Genomic DNA, 21,508 nt, shown 5'->3' with positions numbered 1-21,508 from the left:
TGTCTACACACACACACACACACACACACACACACACACACACACACACAGCCCTGTTGGCCTCAGGTCTCATAGCTGAAGTGGTTTTAAATTCTGTTTCAATTGTTTGTAAAACTTTGATGTGGTGCTACTTGTTCTTCTGTTAGGTTTCTGCAATTCCTCTGTTTTATCTGTATGTCTGTCTGTGTGTCTGCCTGTCTGTGTGCCTGTCTGCCTGCCTACCTGTCTGTCTGTCTGTCTGTCTGTCTATCTGTCTGTCTGTGTCTGCCTGCCTGCCTGCCTACCTGTCTGCCTGTCTGTCTGTCTGTCTGTCTGTCTGTCTGTCTCTCTGCCTGCCTGTCTGTCTGTGTATCTGTCTGCGTACTTGTCTGTGTGTGTGTGTCTGACTGCCTGTCTGTCTGCCTGTCTGTGTGTGTCTGTGTGTGTGTGTGTGTGTGTCTGCCTGTCTGTCTTTTTTTCTGTCTGTCTTTCTCTCTGTCTGTGTGTCTGCCTGTCTGTGTCTGTCTGTCTGTCTGTCTGCCTGTCTGTGTTTCTGTCTGTCTGTGTTTCTCTCTGTCTGTCATTCTCTCTGTCTGTGTGTGTGTGTGTTGAATGATGTTATAACCAGTCTTCTCTCCATCACAGGCGTTCAGCACCAAAGACGGTCACATTGTCGTGGCAGCTGGCAATGACAAGCAGTTTGTCAGAGTGTGTCATGTAAGTGACCCTGCCAGACACACACACACACACACACACGCACACACACACGCAGTGTATTTCTGTGGGCTGTGTGAAGTGGTCCCCCGAGCTGGGTGTAAGTTAAAGCAGACAGTGTGTACTGGTAGCTGCCAGCTCTCTCAGTCCACATTAGCAGTTGGCACTGGTTGAGAGGACCAGACTGGTGACTGAAGGGTTGAGGGTTCAAATCCCCAAATGGGCTAGAGCAACCACCTTCCACCTGCCTTTGAGCAACAGCTCATTACAGAAACAGATCCACCAGAGCTGCCAACAGGCCTGCTGCTGGACTGGGAAGCTCCCAGAGGAGACAGTTATGATTGTGTCAGTCATTTCTGTCCTGAAGTGACTGACAGAATCATAGTTTAGCAGAAAAAAGTTCTTGTTTAAAAAAAAATCCAGATTTGATGTTTCTGAAAATTGTTCTCTAAACTATTGAATTTATGTTTTTGCAAACTGATTAACGTTTCTATAAATTGATTCGATGTGTCCTGTTAAACACACAAGGGTCAGGGGGGCATTTGGGTAGCGTAGCGGTCTATTCTGTTGCCTACCAACATGGGGATCGCCGGTTCAAATCCCCGTGTTACCTCCAGCTTGGTCGGGCGTCCCTACAGGCACAGTTGGCCGTGTCTGCAGGTGGGAAGCTGGATGTGGGTATGTGTCCTGGTCGCTGCACTAGTGCCTCCTCTGGTCAGTCAGAGTGCCTGTTCGGGGGGATGGGAACTGTGGGGAAATAGCGTGATCCTCCCACACGTTATGTCCCCCTGGTGAAACTCCTCACTGTCAGGTGAAAAGAAGTGGCTGGAGACCCCACATGAATCGGAGGAGACATGTAGTAGTCTGCAGCCCTCCCCGGATCAGCAGAGGGGGTGGAGAAGAGACTGGGATGGCTCGGAAGAGTGGGGTAATTGTTCGGCAGAAGGGGTGGAGCAGAGACCGGGACGGCTCGGAAGAGAGGGATAGTTGGTCGGATACAGTTGATGAGAAAAGGGGGGAAATTCCAAAAGAACCCACCAGGGTCAGACTGGTTTAGTGGAATGAGGCAGGGCTGTCCACTGACTACATAGTCGCAGTGTACATGTTCAGAGAAAGTTGCTTGGAAAACGGTTCGAATGCTCAGAAGTTTGTGGAGATGTGGTAAGAGAAGGGTTAAAGTAACGCTGCGCTCTGTCCTCACACACATTATCAACAGATAAATGTACACCTGCACTATAACACAACGCAAAGACTTCCTGTCACGTACACTCAGTAGACCCCTATCGGAGTCACACACCTGACAAACAGCCTGTGACTAACAAGTCCAGAGACCTGCATGGAGGTTCTCACTCTGTCTTTGTGTGTGTGTGTGTGTGTGTGTGTGTGTGTGTGTGTGTGTGTGTGTGTGTGTGTGTGTGTGTTTCCAGGTGTTGGGGCTGATGGAGCTAACAGAAGAGCCCAACTACAGAACTAACAAGCTGAGAGTCACACACCGCAAAACACTACTATACACACTGTCCCAAAGGTATATACACACACACACACACAGACACACACACGCACACACACACACACACACACACAGGCAGAACGACACTCGTTTGCTGTATCACACACCTGGTTTTACTTTATGCATACACACACACACACACACACACACACACACGCTACATACAACTGCACACAATTTTATTAATTTTCTCACTCTTTCACACACAAGTGCACAAACACAGAACCACATGTCTGGAAACAAACACACGTATTCAGACACATTCAGAAATGCACACACACATAGGCTGTCACCAGTGTGTCTGTGTGTGTGTTGTGAGGACAGCCGGTGTGATTGACTTTGACTGACAGACAGAAGAGGAGCGGTGCTGTCATGTCCCTGTAGTCGCTACATGTGTCTGTGTTGTAGTCGCTACATGTGTCTGTGGTCGCTATGTGTCTGTGTCTGTAGTCGCTACATGTGTCTGTAGTCACTGCATGTGTATGTGTCTGTAACTACATATGTGTGTCTGTAGGTGCTACATGTGTCTGTAGTCGCCACATCTGTCTGTGTCTGTAGTTACACGTGTGTGTGTGGACACTACATGTCCGTAGTCGCTATGTGTCTGTGTCTGTAGTCGCTACATGTGTCTGTAGTCACTGCATGTGTATGTGTCTGTAACTACATATGTGTGTCTGTAGGTGCTACATGTGTCTGTAGTCGCCACATCTGTCTGTGTCTGTAGTTACACGTGTGTGTGTGGACACTACATGTCTGTGGTCGCTATGTGTCTGTGTCTGTAGTCGCTACATGTGTCTGTTGTCACTGCATGTGTATGTGTCTGTAACTACATATGTGTGTCTGTAGGTGCTACATGTGTCTGTAGTCGCCACATCTGTCTGTGTCTGTAGTTACACGTGTGTGTGTGGACACTACATGTCCGTAGTCGCTATGTGTCTGTGTCTGTAGTCGCTACATGTCTGTAGTGGCTACATGTGTCTGTAGTGGCTACATGTGACTGTAGTGGCTACATGTGTCTGTGTCTGTAGTGGCTACTTGTGTGTAGTGGCTACGTGTGTGTGTAGTGTCTACGTGTGTGTGTAGTGTCTACGTGTGTGTCTGTAGTGGCTACATGTGTGTGTGTCTCTAGGCACTATGTGTGTGTTCCTGTAGGCGCTACATGTGTGTGTGTCTGTAGTCGCTACGTGTGTGTGTCTAGGCGCTACATGTGTGTGTCTGTAGGCACGACATGTGCATGTGGTTGTGTGTCATTATAATACAACAGGTCACAGCAGGTTCACCTTGTTCCATTCAAACCATTCTTACAAAGGAATTCAAACAGAAACAAGTGGTGGAAACACATCTGCCACTTTCACCTGCCTCACTAAAACCCCGTCATGACCACATAGCTTGTGGAGGACTGTCAGCATGAGCTGGGGTGTGTGTGTGTGTGTGTGTGTGTGTGTGTGTGTGTGTGTGTGTGTGTGTGTGTGTGTGTGTGTTTTTTGTCGATGTTCAGGAACTACTTCTACAAACATCCGGCCTCTACACATGTTTTTCCGTTTGATGACACTGATGAACAATTTTTGTTCTGAGAATTACACTGTATACATTCTCTCTCTCTGTCTGTCTGTCTCTCTGTCTGTCTCTCGCTGTCTCTGTCTGTCTGTCTGTCTCTGTCTCTCTCTGTCTGTCTGTCTGTCTCTGTCTCTCTCTGTCTCTGTCTGTCTCTTTCTCACTCTTTGTCTCTCTCTGTCTGTCTCTGTCTCTCTCTGTCTCTCACTCACTGTCTGTCTCTCTGTCTGTCTCTCTCTCTCTCTCTCTCTCTCTATCTCTCTTTGTCAGGTTTCTAGAGGAGAAGACAGATGAATGGCTGAGGAGGTTTGAGGGGTCAGGTGTTCCTGTTGGACCAATCAACAGCATCCAGCAAGTGTTTTCAGACCCCCAGGTCAGCCAGTGCGCGTGCGCACACACACACACACACACACACACACACACACACACACAGAATTGTGTGGCTCTTGGAGTAGAGGTCACATGTATCAGGAGGACATGTTTGACATGTGAAGTTGTTAAGGGACAGAGACAGATGTTCCTGCTTATGGGCACTAGTGTTTCATATTTCATCGTTTTTGTGTGGAAAGTCAAATCTGTTTTTTGTTTTATTGTTGACCAAGTCCATTTGCACATATGAGCAATTTGATCAAAACAACAGACATTAGCATGTTTTAAAACGGAAGAAAAATAAGAACATGTGATAATATTTAGAACGGAATGCTTAATGTATGGACATTGTCAGTGTGTTTTTGTCCGTATCATATAGTCAGTATAAATATGCTGCATCTCTGATATATTCTCTGCACCATTGCACTTTGTCACCTCTTCTTTTGCCCGTATAAGTCAGTCTTTGTGTATATATGTGAAGATTGTTGTGTTGTAGTGTTGTTATTCTATGTTAAGTACACTGAGACAGCCACGAAACCGGAGTCACATTCCATGTAGTGCAAACCTACATGGCCAATAAACATAATTCTGATAATACCTGCAACCTGATTTGAAAGAATTTTAAAAGTGCAACACCTATAGACTCCAGCCCCTCTCCAGGAATTTGGTACCAGAGCCCATGCTATGTGTGGAGGTGAGCCCAACTATATCTACTTGGTACCGCTCCACCTCCCACACCAGCTCAGGCTCCTTCCCTGCCAGAGAGGGGACATTCCACGTCCCGAGGACCAATCTGTAATGCCAGAAGTCGGTACACCTCGGCTCCTGCCTTTGCCTGCCACCCGGCCTGCATTGCACCCTACCCCAATGCTCATCCCTGCGTGTGGTGGGTTCACAGGGCGGTGGCTCCATGTTGGGCCAAGGCGGATTGGTGCAGCATCAGCAGTAGTGCGGACGTTGTACCGGACTGTTGTGGTGAAGAGGGAGCTGATTTTTCCCAACTTTTCTCCCTAACTGTACCTGGCCAATTATCCCACTCTTCCGAGCCATCCTGGTCTCTGCTCCACCCCCTCTGCAAATCCGAGGAGGGCTGCAGACTACCACATGCCTCCTCTGATACATGTGGAGTCACCAGCCGCTTCCTTTCACCTGACAGTGAGGAGTTTCACTAGTGGGACGTAGCGCGTAGGAGGATCATGCTATTCCCCCCAGTTCCCCCTCCCCCCCGAACAGGCGCCCCCATCGACCAGAGGAGGTGCTAGTGCAGCGACAAGGACACACACCCACATCTGGCTTCCCACCCACAGACACGGCCAATTGTGTCTGTAGGGACACCCGACCAAGCCGGAGACAACACGGGGATTCGAACCGGGATCCCCGTGTTGGATGGCAATGGAATAGACCGCCACACTACCCGGACGGCCCCTAGTGTCCATCCTTAAAATGACTTGTGACCCATAACACAGTCTCCATCTTTAAAACGGTGAAATACAGCATTGTGTTTGGAAATGAGAGTCAGTATGGTGAGATGGGTCATGTGAAATCAGTTGTGTGTAATAGACACAGACGTGTTTTTTAGCATGTTGTCCATGTTTCCAGAAAGACATCAGTGTGTTCTCACGTGTGAAACGCCAACATGCATGAGTCACCGCAGGCACGGTGACTCATGCATGTTTTAATGCCAGCCTGGCAGTGTGTGTGTGTGTGTGTGTGTGTGTGAGCATATTTAAACGAATAGTGTTCTGATCCCAAGTGCTATTTATTCTTTCTTTTTTCATGTTTTTCTTCCTTTTTTCTTTCTTTGTCATTTTTTCTGGTCCAATTCACTATTCTTGGCCATGTACCAAGATTTAACAATGCCTATATACATAGGAAGACACACACACACACCAAGCCCCTGTCAGCATCAGAGGCCTGTACTATGGAGCAGGTTCAGGATGTTTTCTCGGTAGCTGTCTTCACTTAGCCAAACACCTGCAGTCACACATAAGCCATGTCATGACGGTGGTCATCACCTCGTTAAGTCAACCCAGGTTTTCCCAATCTAGCCGTGAGCGCGTTCACGTAACAGGGGCGGTGTTAGCACCATAACCTCACCTCACCTAGGTCGTCCGTCAGGACCCCCCTATAGGGTTTTGGTTGTGCATGTTTGTTTAAAGCATGGGGCGCTACTCCACATGCAGTTCTCTGGTTCTCCGCTAACTGGAGATTTTGTGCCTTTACCTTGTCAAGATGCATTGATCATCTGCAAAGCCACGATGTCCCCCGGTCCATAACATCAGTCTATCGATGAATGCACCTAGGACTACTGCTACCCATATGAGGAGCAGAATTTATTATCGAGATTTACTCCTCTAGATCCGCTGTGTTCTGCTCTGTTGTCCCCTGACAACGTTAACAGGATTACCGCGAGGGGTGTGTGGCTCTTCACCACGCATGGATGGTCATTCATCATGGAGAGGCTATATTTGTGTTTCACATGATGCTGGAGTGTATGGAGACCAGTCTAGGATGCCACAAAACACCATCTAGGAAAGGTACTACTCCTATGCTTGGCCCCTTAGCTCCATAAGACCCATCGCAAACATGGACAAGTCTACCAGATCTGCATATTTTACACAAGATGAGCAAATGATAATATTAAACAAATATGAAGAATTTGCCTCAAGTAAGGAGTTCAAGTATCTCGGGGTCTTGTTCAGGAGTGAGGGTAGGATAGAGCGGGAGATTGACAGGTGGACTGGTGCAGCATCAGCAGTAATGTGGATGTTGTACCGGACCGTTGTGGTGAAGAGGGAGCTGAGCCGGAAGGCAAAGCTCTCCATTTACCAGTCAGTCTTTGTTCCAACCCTCACCTATGGTCATGAGCTTTGGGTAGTGACCAAAAGGGTGAGATCACAGATACAAGCGGCTGAAATGAGTTTCCTCTGTAGAGTGTCTGGGCTCAGCCTTAGAGATAGGGTGAGGAGCTCGGACACCCGGAGGGAGCTCGGAGTAGAGCCGCTGCTCCTTCGTGTCGAAAGGAAGCAGTTGAGGTGGTTGGGGCATCTGATTAGGATGCCTCCTTGGCGCCTTCCTTTGGAGGATTACCGGGCACAGCCAACTTGGAGGAAACCCCGGGGTAGACCCAGAACTCGCTGGAGGGACTACATGTCCAGTCTTGGCTGGGACGCCCTGGGATCCCCCATGAGGAGCTGGAGGGCGCTGCTGGGGAGAGGGACGTCTGGAGTGCCCTACTTAGCTTGCTGCCACCGCGACCCGATCCCGGAGAAGCGGCTGAAGATGTATGAATGAATGAATGAAGAATTTAAGAACATAATCCAGGCTAAAAGGAATGTGTAGGTTAATGGGCTTATCCATATCACTGCCCCATTGTTAAGGCACGAGTAGATCTGACAATAATTATAGTTGTGGGTTCTATTAAATTAATGTGTTTCTTAGATATATTCTTATGGCATGTAAGACAATTTAGGCGTATTCTTTCAGGTGCAAACTCTTAGTGTCCATGCAGGCAATGTTGCCAGTATGACCAAGCAATGAGAATCCTTATTTATCCTTCAGCTGAATGTCGATGCTGTGGAGGGACTTGCCTTCATCCTCACCGGCACATGCTGTGATGGAATATGAATCATATGGCACCGATCACTCTGAGGAACCCTATGAAAGGAGTAGCCTGCATCTTCAGGGTAAACCTGAAGTTACCTTGCCAACCCAAATCATACTCCGTAGTACAGCTCTCACATCTCGTAGCTGAAATGTAGTTCTCTTACAGCAGGAAGACTTTGATGTGGTTCCACTTTTTCTTCTCTTTGGTTCCTCCAATCCCTCTGTCCTATCTGTCCGTCTGTCTGTTTGTCTGTCTATTTATCACTGTAGACAGATCTGTTGAGTTGGGTTGGATGCAGAAAGGGTTGTTCTGTTCTGGACCTCAGGCCAGAACCGTAGGTCTGAACCTGGATGCCATGTCCAAAAACCTTTGATTAGATTCCCGAAACGTCCTCAGGGAAATTAATTTAATATGTGGCCTTGTGTGTGTGTGTGTGTGTGTGTGTGTGTGTGTGTGTGTGTGTGTGTGTGTGTGTGTGTGTGTGTGTGTGTGTGTGTGTGTTTGTTGAGAACTGCAGCTTTCATTACCACCTGGTACTGCACTGTGCTATAACTTCATGACTCACTGTGTGTGTGTGTGTGTGTGTGTGTGTGTGTGTGTGTGTGTGTGTGTGTGTGTGTGTGAAATTAGCCCATCTGCCTCTATTACTCTACTCTAAAGTTCTGCCTACTACTGATCACTCCCACAAGATGCTTAAATTTAATTTCATAACTATCAGATCACTGTCTACCAAAGCCTTACTAATAAATGATCCGATTCTTGAACATAGTTTTGATATGATTGGGTTATGTGAAACATGGCTGAAACCAAATGTTTTCCTTCCCTTAAATGAAGCTTCCCCACCTGACTATACTTATGCCCATGTAGCTCAGGCAAATAAACAAGGCGGGGGTGTTGCCTTAATATATAAATCTATTTTCAATCTGACTTCTAGACTTGAATCTAAATTCCAGTCTTTTGAGGCTCTTGTTCTTGGTCCATCTCCCTCAGCCATGAATAGACTCGGCTCAGTCCAGATTGTGGTATTCTATAGACCTCCTGGCCCTTACTCACTGTTTCTTGAAGAATTTGGAGAATTTGTCTCAGGTCTTGTTCCTCATTCTGATGAGATACTAATTTTGGGGGATTTCAATAGTCACCTGAACAAGGCTACTGATCCTCTAAGTAAAGCCTTTCTGGTGCTTGGTGATACTTTTGGGTTCACTCAGTTTGTTCAAGAGTCCACTCATTGCACGGGTAACACCCTTGATTTGGTTTTGTCTAAGGGATAGCTGTTTCTGATCTGACTGTCTTGCCAACCTCGCCTGCTGTGTCAGATCACTTTCTCATCAAATTGGAGGCATCAATGGCCTGTCCAGTTAATGTCAGCACAGATGTAATTGCCACTCACCACATTGGTCCCTCCATTGTAGCTGCATTTGGCCAGCAGCTGCCTGAAGTCTCGGCTCCTTTCACTGTGGTAACTGAGCTAGGCGACTAAAGAGGCCTACACCCTGGTTTAATGATGAGACACGTGCTCTTAGGCGGGCCTGCAGGAGACTGGAATGTAAATGGTAAAAATCAAAATTGGACGTTTTTTACCTATCTTGGCACGAGTGTTTATTGAAATACAAACGTGCTTTATCTGCTGCAAAAGCAGCGTATCTCTCTCACTTAATAAATATCAATAAACATAACCCCAGATTTCTCTTTGACACTGTATCTAAATTTATGAAAAAGTAGTCATCTATTAGCTGCTCACCATTCACAGCCCATGAATTTCTAGAATTTTTCTGCAATAAGGTTGATGAGATCATAAACAATTAGTTCTTCAACTCCATCTACTCCGGCAGATCCTGTTTTACCAATTCATATCTACACAATGAGTCACTGACAGTCCCAGTTATTACAGCTTTGGAGATTATCTCTCTTGATACTTTGTGTCAGCTTCTAAACCAACTGCTTGCCTACTTGATCCCTTACCAGCAAAACTTTTTAAAGACCTCTGGCCTTTTCTTGGACCTACAATGCTAGACATCGTTAATTTATCTCTTACTACTGGCATTGTTCCCAGCACTTTTAAGACAGCTGTGGTTAAACCTCTACTTAAAAAAACGCACCTCGATCCAGGGTCTCTTAATAACTATCGACCAGTCTCTAATCTTCCATTCTTCTCTAAAGTACTAGAGAGAGATGTGTATCAACAACTTTTGACCCATATAGAAGAAAACCATCTATATGAACCTTTTCAGTCAGCTTTCAGGCCCTGTCACTCCACTGAAACTGCTCTGACCAGAGTGGTAAATGATCTTTTACTTGCTGTGGACTCTGATTCCACTTCTGTGCTTCTACTACTGGACCTCAGTGCAGCCTTTGACACCACTGATCACTGTATACTATTAGACAGATTAAATTGTAATTTTGGTGTCGCTGGCTTTGGTTTAAATCCTCCCTATCTGGAAGAACATATTGTGTCTGCTATCATAATATTACATCAAAATTCTCTGACGTTAAATATGGTGTGCCTCAAGGCTCCTTTCGATACAAAGGGGCAGCGGCTCTACTCCGAGCTCCCTCCGGATGTCCGAGCTCCTCACCCTGTCTCTAAGGCTGAGCCCAGACACCCTACAGAGGAAACTCATTTCAGCTGCTCGTATCCTTGATCTCACCCTTTCAGCCACTACCCAAAGCTCATGACCATAGGTGAGGGTTGGAACGAAGATTGACTGGTAAATTGAGAGCTTTGTCTTCCGGATCGGCTCCCTCTTCACCACAACGGTCTGGAGCCTATCCCAGCAGTCATTGGGTGGCAGGTGGGGAGACACCCTGGACAGGCTGCCAGGCCATCACAGGACCCCCCATCCACACACACGCACACACACACACTTTCACACTTTCACATTGTTCTAGGAACAATTTAGTACTGCCGATTCACCTGACCTACATGTCTTTGGACTGTGGGAGGAAACCGGAGCCCCCAGAGGAAACTCGGAGCCCCCAGAGGAAACCCACGCAGACACGGGGAGAACATGCAAACTCTACACAGAGGACGACACGGGATGACCCCCAATGTTGGACTGCTCCGGGGCTCGAACCCAGGACCTTCTTGCTGTGCGGCGACTGCGCTAACCACTGTGCCACTGTGCTGACCCAACCAATATCAGATTATACAAAAACAAACCATTAATGCACCATTCCACCCCATAGGGGCTAAATAGTCATGGATGCTCATTATTCCATATGGGCTGACAGTCACAAAACACAGAAACACTATAGGATGACAGCTACAGGCCAATATCCAATGCAGCAACACATGTACATCAATCAGCATTCTGTTATTTATCTGTTGTTATTTATTAGTTATTTTTTATATCTCTTTTCACCACCTCATCCCTTCCTCTGTTGTGCTGTTGTTGCTCTTTCAAGTTCTCTCTCTCGCTCTCTTTTGCTCTCTCGTATTGTATCCGTTAATATTGTGGCACTCTCACAACATCCTGACTCATCTGCTGCTACAGCAACAGGGGATGACTCTTCCTCCACCTCCTCTAGCCTCGCCTGCACATCATTGCCTTCATCCTTTTTCCTTCTGAAAAAAGCTTCTTATATCCAGAGCCTTCAAGTCTTGCCTTGTGGATTAGCTAGCTAACTGCCACCAGATGCCAACAATGTCAAGTCCTGTAACTGGTGCAGCTCTCTCGCTCTCTCTCTCTGTCTCTCTCTCTCTCTGTCTCTCTCTCTCTTTCTTTCTTTCTCTTTCGCTGTCACACAAAATGCACACATTCCAGCTAGTGTAAAGTAGATCTGCTGCTTTAACGACACACAGAGGACCCAAAACTTACTTGTATTTTTGATCGATATCATATTATTTTTGAGAGCTTTAATGCATGATTGAGCCCCGGGGTAATCCAACCTTAGGGGTCGTCCTGGGTCGTCCTCTGTGTGGACTTTGTATGTTCTCCTCGTGTCTGCGTGGGTTTCCTCCAGGGGCTCTGGTTTTCCCCACAGTCCAAAGACATGTAGGTCAGGTGAATCGGCCATACTAAATTGTCCCTAGGGGTGTGTGTGTGTGTGTGTATGTGGTGGGGGGGGCTGTGATGGCCTGGTGGCCTGTCCAGGGTGTCTCTCCACCTGCTGCCCAATGACTGCTGGGATAGGCTCCAGCATCCCCGTGACCCTGACAGCAGGATAAGTGGTTGGGATAATGGGTTGATGGATAATGGGTGGATGGATAATGCATGATCGGAGTGACAGATGAAAAGATTTGGGGCAATTTTAATTAATTAATTAATTTATTTATTGACATCCGGCTGTTCACAAAACATTCAGGGCTTTAGCCTTGGATGTCCAGGCCTAATGACGCCACAACTGGGAGCTGACCAGTACAACCATAGTCCTCAGCTGTTGACTATTGGGAGTTGACCAGTACAGCCACAGTCTTGTGCTGTTGGCTACTGGGAGCTGATCAGCGCAGCCTAGGTGTTCTATTCAGGGTCATTGAACATCTTAACTGAAACCTCTTGGTATTAAAGTGCTTTGCCAAAGGGAACGTCACCAAAACCAAACTGCGGCTGCCAGTTGATAACCAGATGTTTTTACAGTAAGACTTTAAATCTGTTTAACGGGAAGCGACCTGCTGGGTGCAGAATACAAACAATCGATGAGTCTTGTACTTTGTGCTGGGAAGCAATACATCCAGTATTTCTCTAAAGCATCGTCCCCACTGGTTATACACAATACATACATTTGTTATGTATAACCCACTGGTGATACACAATAATACATTTATTATGTATAACCCACTGGTGATACACAATAATAAATTTATTATGTATAACCCAGGTTATACATAATAATAAATGTATTATGTATAAGCCACTGGTTATACATAGTACATAGCTGGATCAGAAGGGCTGTATTAATTCTGGCCTTCTGTGATTATGCAGCTGGAAACCTCTCCAGTGTGCCGGCATGCACACCGACATCACATCCGATTATACGTGCGTTTACAACACATCACACCAGACTGAAGTGAAAGAGGGCCGGTCATGTGTTTGGCTGTCTCTGCAGAAATGTTGTTTTGCGCTCTGGCAGTGGTCGTCCCTTTCAGAGCACTTAAAACAGGCTGCCAGGACAAGTGTGTTCACAGTACTGCTTACATCCATTTGTAGCATGGCAGGCCAAAACTGCAGCGTGTCCACATCTCTCAGAGGTAGCCTATGAAAGCTACTAGTGTGTGACGACTTGCTGCTGACACAGTTTGGAAAGGCTAAACAGGAGTCATTTTCTTTTTTTTTTAGACAACACTAAGCTGTATTTCAACAAAACAAACTTTCCTCCAACTCTCACACTTGGCAGGGCTGTCAACTTCCGGGGATGTGTTGGCGTGAGATTTCTGATGGGCAGGAGGAGGGAGGTGGATGGGCAGGGTAATTAGCATGGCGAAAGGGGTTAGCATTTTCTCTTCCCTCCAAGCACTTGAACAAACTTTTCACAAGCAGCTGTCACTGTGTGAAATCGAATGTTTAATTATCAGGAATCAGGAACACTGTATGCCATTTCCCCCAGCCCACAGCAGTACAACACAAAGACAAAAACACATCCAAAAACTACAAGAACACACATACCCAAACTAACACCCACACCCAAACTAACACACATATCCAAACGAAACAAAAAAATCACTGTCCAAGGGAACAACGCCAGCCAGGATGACGGCACCGCCGGTCAGCATGGGTTAGCAGTTAGCTTAGCCCGCCTCTTTTCTGCTTCCTGTCAGACCACCCTTGGCATGGCCTCCGCAAGCACAGCCCCAAGCAGGGACCGTGGTCCCCGGGCCCACCAGACAAAGAAAACCAAGCTCTCCCAGCTGATCCAGCACCAGCTCTCCCAGCCAGACACCCTCGACACACCTCCCCGCACTCCTCATGACGACACCAAAAACACCACAGTCAACGCCAAGTGAGGCCGCCGTCAGACCCCCCTCGGTGTTATCGGAACTGCCGGTCTGCATGGGCTAGCAGTTAGCTTAGCCTGCCCTGCTCTCCCAGCTGACCCGGCGCCAGCCCCCCCAGCCATCAAACGAAGACAAAACTTTAGACGCAGACGGGGACAAAGATACTGCATGGATGGTACTGGGTGAGGCCGCTGCAAAAGTGAATTCGCGCCACCATCTTCCCACACCATAAGCGCTGAATGAATGAATATAGATCATCAGTGAATATAATTGTGAACTGTTATCAGTATTGACTCACCTCGTTACTTTTCTCAAGTTCTGTCTGTAATGGCAAAAGGGCTCCCATGGTGAACTCCTTTCACAGTCAGACTTACTCTATTGAAACGTAACCACAGCAACAATCTACACCCGCATGCTGTCGCAACGGACGCACATAGGAACACGGTTTACAGCAGCTTTGTTGAATGACAGACGTGTGTGGGAATAAACTAGTGTAATTATTGTAAATTAAACAGATATAGGCTACTGCATGAGGAATTACTAGGTGTGCTGTGAGTGGGTGTGAGGACCAAATTGTGTTGCGTGTCAAGCCAGCCCCGCACTATCATCTTCCTGCGGATTACAGAGGAAGACTTTCTGATCGAAATGGGTTCAGTGATTGATAGTGTGGCTCCTCTCGTAACGTTCAGAGTTGCTCGGGTCAAAATAAAAGAGCTCTGCTACTTGACATTATGTCCAACTCAGTGCGCAGCGGTTGGCTAACGCTAGCTTGCTCAGTACTTCATTTTAAAAGATTCTGATACCCAACTGTTTGGGTTGACTCCTGACAATGGGAGATCAGGGCTCAGGTTAAAGAAGACCTAGTATTCCTTTAAGTAGCTTAGCATTAGCTTAGCATTTCAGCATTTGACGCTGAAGTCACCGTAGCAGGGAGATATAGATAGCAGTTGTGGTTGTATGCAAGGAGAGAAATGGCGGCTTTGTGACGCGCTTCGTTTGTTAACAAATGCATTTTTAAATTCGATTACGTTGATGGGCGGCACAGCGGCGCAGTGGTTAGTGTGGTCGCCTCACAGCACGAAGGTCCTGAGTTCGAGCCCCGGGGTAGTCCAACCTTGGGGGTCGTCCCGGGTCATCCTCTATGTGGAGTTTGCGTGTTCTCCCCGTGTCTGTGTGGGTTTCCTCCGGGGGCTCCGGTTTCCTCCCACAGTCCAAAGACACGTAGGTCAGGTGAATCGGCCGTACTAGCGGCCTGTCCAGGGTGTCTCCCCGCCTGCCGCCCAATGACTGATGGGATAGGCTCCAGCATTCCCGCCACCCTTAGAGCAGGATAAATTGTTGGGATAATGGATGGATGGATTATGATGATAACATGAATAAAGAATTCACCCTACGGGATTTCCAGTGTCTCAGTTTTACATAGAGGAAGACAAGATTGGCTAACGGAAACCTGAAATCTTATTCATTTTCGCCATACATGAAAAAATAATGGAAGTAGAAGTAATCCAAAAAGTCTGAAATTATGACAGCACTACTTAGGTTTGTGTGTCCCATCGGCAAACCCAACGTCAACTTGATGATGGAATTGATGGAAACTCAGTTGGCCACAGAAAAGGTACATGAAGGTCACTGCATTCATAATGTTGCCTCCAGTACCCAGATTGCAAAGTTGCTGTGGCCCGGACCCGTCCTACACCCGACACTTTAGTCCGGCCCACGTACTGCGTCGGATGATGGCACTTGGGCGGTCTGCTGCTGTTTGCCAGATCTGGGCCAGAACCGAGCCATAGCAATGCCACATGCACCACATATTTGGCAAAGGTGGTCCATATTTGTCGTGTGATATTTGGGCCATATTCACCATTTACCACACGGGCCACTTCAGGGTCACATCCAGATCACATGTTGCCCAGAGCACCGCATCTTTTCCAAAAAAGGCCCACATTTGATTTTGCATATTTGGGCCATATTTGCTATTATACATGTGGGCCACTTCAGGCTCACATCCATTTTGTCAGGGCCAGAAGAAGGCCATCAGTGCCATATCATTGCCTGAAGTGGCCCACATCCGGATGCTATCCGGGTAATATCTCCAACAAATTCATCGTGGATAAATCTTAAATCTTCAATATATCGCTCAGTTCATTACAGGTTGGAACCTGTCCAAGGAGAACCCCACTCATCGAACCACCCCTTCCCAACACCTCCCGTCTCCGTTCTGTTTTTCCATGTTGGATAGAAATCGTTCTATCTCCGTTTTTAAATCGAGGTCGAAGAATTTTCTTCACTCGGACAAATTGTCTGGGCGCTCTGTGTCAGACCCGCTCTTGTTATTCTGGCTGTGGGTCTCGGGCTGGACGTGTCTGCTAACGGACCAAATATGAAAAGTTAAACTGTAAAAATCCACAACCATCAAGGGAGTAATCCCGTTTTTCCCTCCTTCTTCCCGAAACGCAAAAACTTTCTCCACTATCCATCTGCTTCATTTGTGTTCTGTGCCGCGTGTGTGTGTGTGTGTGTGTGTGTGTGTGTGTGTGTGTGTGTGTGTGTGTGTGTGTGTGTGTGTGTGTGTGTGAGTGAGAGAGAGAGAGAGAGAGAGAGAGAGAGAGAGAGAGATCTGGGGTCCTGCTTTTCCATGTCTCCTAATCAGGACGGTAGTTCCACCGGTCTCCAAATCTCAATCTGGAAGTCATTTGGAAAAAGCCACCGGTCGGCTCTCTCACCGTGGGCTCGCCCACTCTCTCCCCCCCGCTCTCTCTCTCTCTCTCTCTCTCTCTCTCTCTCTCTCTCTCTCTCTCTCTCTCTCTCTCTCTCTCTCTCTCTCTCTCTCTCTCTCTCTCTCTCTCTGTTTACTCACATCTGTCTTTGTTTTTGTTGCAGTCATGCACTCTTTGTCGCATATAGTCTGTTCTGCTGCTCTCTCTCCCCCAATTACACTCGCACTCATCTGTATGAAGCACCCCCTCACTCTCTCCCCTCTCTCTACCTCTCTCTCACTGTCTTGCTCTCTCCCCCTCTCTCTCACTCTCTCTGTCGCTCTCTCACTCTCTCGCTCTATCTCTACCCCTCTCTCTACCTCTCTCTCTTGCTCTCCCCCGCTCTCTCACGCTCTATCTCTCTCTCACTCTCTCTGTCGCTCTCTCACTCTCTCGCTCTATCTCTACCCCTCTCTCTACCTCTCTCGCTTGCTCTCACACTATCGCTCTCTCTGTCTCTCCCCCGCTCTCTCACGCTCTATCTCTACCCCCCTCTCTCTCACTCTCTCTGTCGCTCTCTCACTCCCTCGCTCTGTCTCTACCTCTCTCTCTTGCTCTATCTCTCTACCCCTCTCTCTACCTCTCTCTCTACCTCTCTCTCTTGCTCTATCTCTACCCCTCTCTCTACTTCTCTCTCTTGCTCTATCTCTACCCCTCTCTCTACCTCTCTCTCTTGCTCTATCTCTACCCCTCTCTCTACCTCTCTCTCTTGCTCTATCTCTCTACCCCTCTCTCTACCCCGCTCTCTACCTCTCTCTCTTGCTTTATCTCTACCCCTCTCTCTACCTCTCTCTCTACCTCTCTCTCTTGCTCTATCTCTACCCCTCTCTCTACTTCTCTCTCTTGCTCTATCTCTACCCCTCTCTCTACTTCTCTCTCTTGCTCTATCTCTACCCCTCTCTCTACCTCTCTCTCTTGCTCTATCTCTACCCCTCTCTCTACCTCTCTCTCTTGCTCTATCTCTCTACCCCTCTCTCTACCCCTCTCTCTACCTCTCTCTCTTGCTTTATCTCTACCCCTCTCTCTACCCCTCTCTCTACCTCTCTCTCTTGCTCTATCTCTACCCCTCTCTCTACCTCTCTCTCTTGCTCTATCTCTCTACCCCTCTCTCTACCTCTCTCTCTTGCTCTATCTCTACCCCTCTCTCTACCTCTCTCTCTTGCTCTATCTCTACCCCTCTCTCTACCTCTCTCTCTTGCTCTATCTCTACCCCTCTCTCTACCCCTCTCTCTACCTCTATCTCTTGCTCTATCTCTACCCCTCTCTCTACCTCTCTCTCTTGCTCTATCTCTACCCCTCTCTCTACCTCTCTCTCTTGCTCTATCTCTACCCCTCTCTCTACCTCTCTCTCTTGCTCTATCTCTCTACCCCTCTCTCTACCCCGCTCTCTACCTCTCTCTCTTGCTCTATCTCTACCCCTCTCTCTACCTCTCTCTCTTGCTTTATCTCTACCCCTCTCTCTACCTCTCTCTCTTGCTCTATCTCTCTACCCCTCACTCTCTCTCTCTTTCTCTCTCTTTGCCTGCTTCTCTCGATTTTTTTCGTTTTATCCGACTTCTCAGTCTGACTCGCATCTTTTTAAACAGTTTTTTTATTTATTTCTCTCTTTCTTTTTCTCTCTTTCTCCCTCACTCTCTCTGCGGGGGAGAAACTGTGTTTCCGTCGACCTTGTTTTAACGACTAAATGTGAGCCTGCCGTCCCATCCGTGGCCCTATCGTGTGTTCTGGGTGCTAGCCAGGACCTGCTGAAACATCCCCTAAATATGGCTTTCATATGCTAACTGGAGGTGTGTTTGATTTATACTGGCAGAAACTTCAACAGCCTTTCAAGTGGATTCCTAACGTGACCCCCTGCGCTCAGAACAGGAAGCGAAGCCCTTTTCCTCACCGAATTATAAAACCACCGTGTTTTTAATACATCCTGCTAGGCCTGGACAATAACTCAATATCATTAGTCATCTGTTGCAACTGAATTACATCAGGATTAAATGTGGATATTGTCATGTTGTGATACACAATTTCTAAAATTTTTTAAAATTCATTTCTAGTTTTCCCCTTATCCCACCCGATTAACCCAATAGCATATGGCCGGAACGCTTGTCGAATAACTCCCCTGGCTCACGTTTCCACAGGAAGGAGATAGCCGTAACACCAGCTTCCTTCAAACTCGTGTCGGCTGCTCGCGCTATTTTACACACTGAAGCCTCGCATGGATTGCATCACCTTCAAGCCGCGAAGGAGGCGTAGGGAGAATGCTTTCAGTTGCTTGGCTGCAGGCGCCCGGGTGGGCCAGAGGGGTCGCTGGAGAACGACGGGTCCTCGAACACTACACCGATCTACACCCACTATCCCTTGGGTAAGGGTGGCCTAATGAATGCCTTAAACCGTGGACGCTCTGGCCGTGACCGGTTACGGCGAGTTTGGGATACGAACCTCCCAGCCACATGACGAGCGGGTTGCAAGAACGGCGGTTTATTCCGCTTGGCCATCAGAGCGGCGTGATGCACAATTTTGTCATCTAATTTAATGATAATGAGAATCTATTAGGTGAACCCTAACCTATGGTCATGAGCTTTGGGTAGTGACTGGAAGGGTGAGATTGTGGATACAAGCTGCTGAAATGAGTTTCCTCCGTAGGGTGTCTGGGCTCAGCCTTAGAGATACGAGGAGCTCGGACATCCGGAGGGAGCTCGGTGTAGAGCCGCTGCTCCTTCATGTGGAAAGGAGCCAGTTGAGGTGGTTCGGGCATCTGATCAGGATGCCTAATGGGCGCCTTCCTTTGGAGGTTTACCGGGCACGTCCAACTGGGGGGAGACCCCGGGGTAGACCCAGAACTCGCTGGAGGGACTACATATCCAATTTGGCCTGGGAACGTCTTGGGATCCCCCAGGAGGAGCTGGAGGGCGTTGCTGGGGAGAGGGACGTCTGGAGTGCCCTACTTAGCTTTCTGCCACCGTGACCCGACCCCAGAGAAGCGAGTGAATGAATGAATGGATGATAATCTATTAGCTAAAGTCTCATAAAATTAGTGAAATATTTGAGGGAGTATTATTTTAAAACTAGTTTTTGCTTTATAATACTTTACATTACCTAGCATTTCAGTGATGAAGCTAAGTTGGATTATTAAACAGGATATTTTTGCATATGAAAGCAGATATTGTGATATATATAAATTTTGAGTAAAATTCCCTATATCCTAAATATTTTCCATATTGCCAACACTGCATCCTGTGTTGTAATAATTTGTTTTATTCATCTTCTTTTATGACTTCTTGTTTCTATTTTTTTATGTTATCACTCTTTTTATGCCTATAACATATTTAAGTTTACCTGCTCACCTCCTTTCCAAAACAGAAATCCCACAAATTTTTTTTTTAATGATGGGGGCTGAAGACACTCCCAGGTCAAGAGGACTGAACACTGCCCCTTAGAGACCCGACAGACAAACCTCCATTCACATTTCAGGGATTAATCCCTCTTTTCCAGTCAGATGAATGGAAGAATGGGTACATGAGGTATATGCACAAGAGTGACTGAGGGTGTGTGGACAGACAGAGGGCTTTTCCCAGGTCGCGAGGCCTTAACCCTGTCCAATTCAGTGATCCTTGAACAATCCTACTCACCCATAAACAGACAGATGAACAGACTGGGTGAGGAAAAGACTTGGGATGGCCGTGAAACGTCAAAGCCACGTTATTTGTTAAGTGGAACAGTATTCGTCTGGACGATAGAGGGATGGATTGAAGCCTGTGGAAAGGTTAATGTGTTGTGAGGTTTCTTAGAACAACACAAAGACCTGACACAGCTGATCCATCGTCCCATGGAAAGTAGAGCTATCCTCCAAACACTTTGTGAGAAGTAATCCCTCCATCCCTGTTGGAAAGAGGTATCGATGGGGTGAAGGTGTGTGGATGGAAGCACACAGTGAGAGTGCCAGCCCCATAAGAGCCCAACTAAGCCCGATGCTAACCGCCAGTCAAAGCTTGTGGGGATGAAGTGAAAGACACCTTTAGTGTGGATGGGTGGATAGATAAAAAAAAAAAGATGTGTCAATCAATGGATGGATCCAGTGGTCTTCTCCTGGATCGCCACCTTGCCATGATGGAAAAGTTGGCGTGTATCAATGATCCCAGGAGCTATGCCATCAGGAGCTTAGCTCCTGGTAGGGTCACCCAAGGTGGATAGGTCAATTGGAAGGTTCCAGATGAAATGCGATCCAACAAAGACCTCAACGGTGGAACTGGTGGAAAACATCTCCAGGTCACAATGGCAGTGAAGGCAGATGAAGGCTGCAGCAGAGGGTGGTCCCCAATCGTCTTGGTTCTCCATGCCATTGGACTCTGGCCACCCCCTGCCAAGAACCGTGCAGTGGCTGCAGGAGCATCAGCCCCTCCACCGAAAAAGCTGTCATGTGCAGGCGTCCTCCCATTATGTGGCTCCAGGATCGGCCACTACACCCACCTGAGTACTCAGAGGGAGGACGGTCATACTCGACCCCGAGTGACCGCTGATGATGGATCCATTGGTAGATGAATAGAGTGATGAATAGAAGATATTGAAAGGAGGAGGAACTGTAGAACTTAATTTCAAATTGAAATATCCTCCATATTATCTCTGTATTACCATATTTATCCACTTCCCTCTTGCAAAATAGACGGCAGGAAAAAAAAGAATATACGTACACTGATGAGCCAAAACATTATGACCACCTCCCTAATATGCTCTTGGGATATGCATGCCACCAAAACAGTGCCGAGCTGCCCAGGCATGGACTCTACCAGACCCCTGAAGGTGTCCGGTGGTATCTGGCACCAACACATGAGCAGCAGATTCTTCAAGTCCTGTAAGTTATAAGATGGGGTTTCCATGGATCAGACTTGTCAGTCCAGCACATCCCACAGATGATCAATCGGATTGAGATCTGGAGAATTTGGAGGCCAAGGCAACACCTTGAACACTTCATAATGTTCCTCAAACCTCTCCTGAACAATGTGTGCAGTGTGGCAGGGCGCATTGTCCTGCTGAAAGAGGCTGCTGCCATCAGGGAGCACCATTACCATGAAGGGGTGTACCCGGTCTGCAACGAC

General features: G+C 47.4%; 1 protein-coding gene across 1 annotated transcript in view; it reads left to right on the top strand.

Annotated features, from left to right (window-relative positions):
* The window catches only part of sugct (succinyl-CoA:glutarate-CoA transferase), a 172,954-nt gene that overhangs the window by 66,234 nt on the left and 85,212 nt on the right, over positions 1-21,508 (top strand). Inside the window, exons 10-12 of the mRNA XM_056299650.1 lie at positions 625-696; positions 2,121-2,218; positions 4,028-4,130. Coding sequence (XP_056155625.1) covers positions 625-696; positions 2,121-2,218; positions 4,028-4,130 — 273 coding nt within the window. The remainder of the gene's footprint in view (positions 1-624; positions 697-2,120; positions 2,219-4,027; positions 4,131-21,508) is intronic.

This window comes from Lampris incognitus, chromosome 19 (assembly GCF_029633865.1).
Source record: "Lampris incognitus isolate fLamInc1 chromosome 19, fLamInc1.hap2, whole genome shotgun sequence".
NCBI classification, from domain to species: Eukaryota; Metazoa; Chordata; class Actinopteri; order Lampriformes; family Lampridae; genus Lampris; species Lampris incognitus.
The sequence above is the reverse complement of the archived record's forward strand: the minus strand, read 5'-3'. Positions and strand labels throughout refer to the sequence as shown.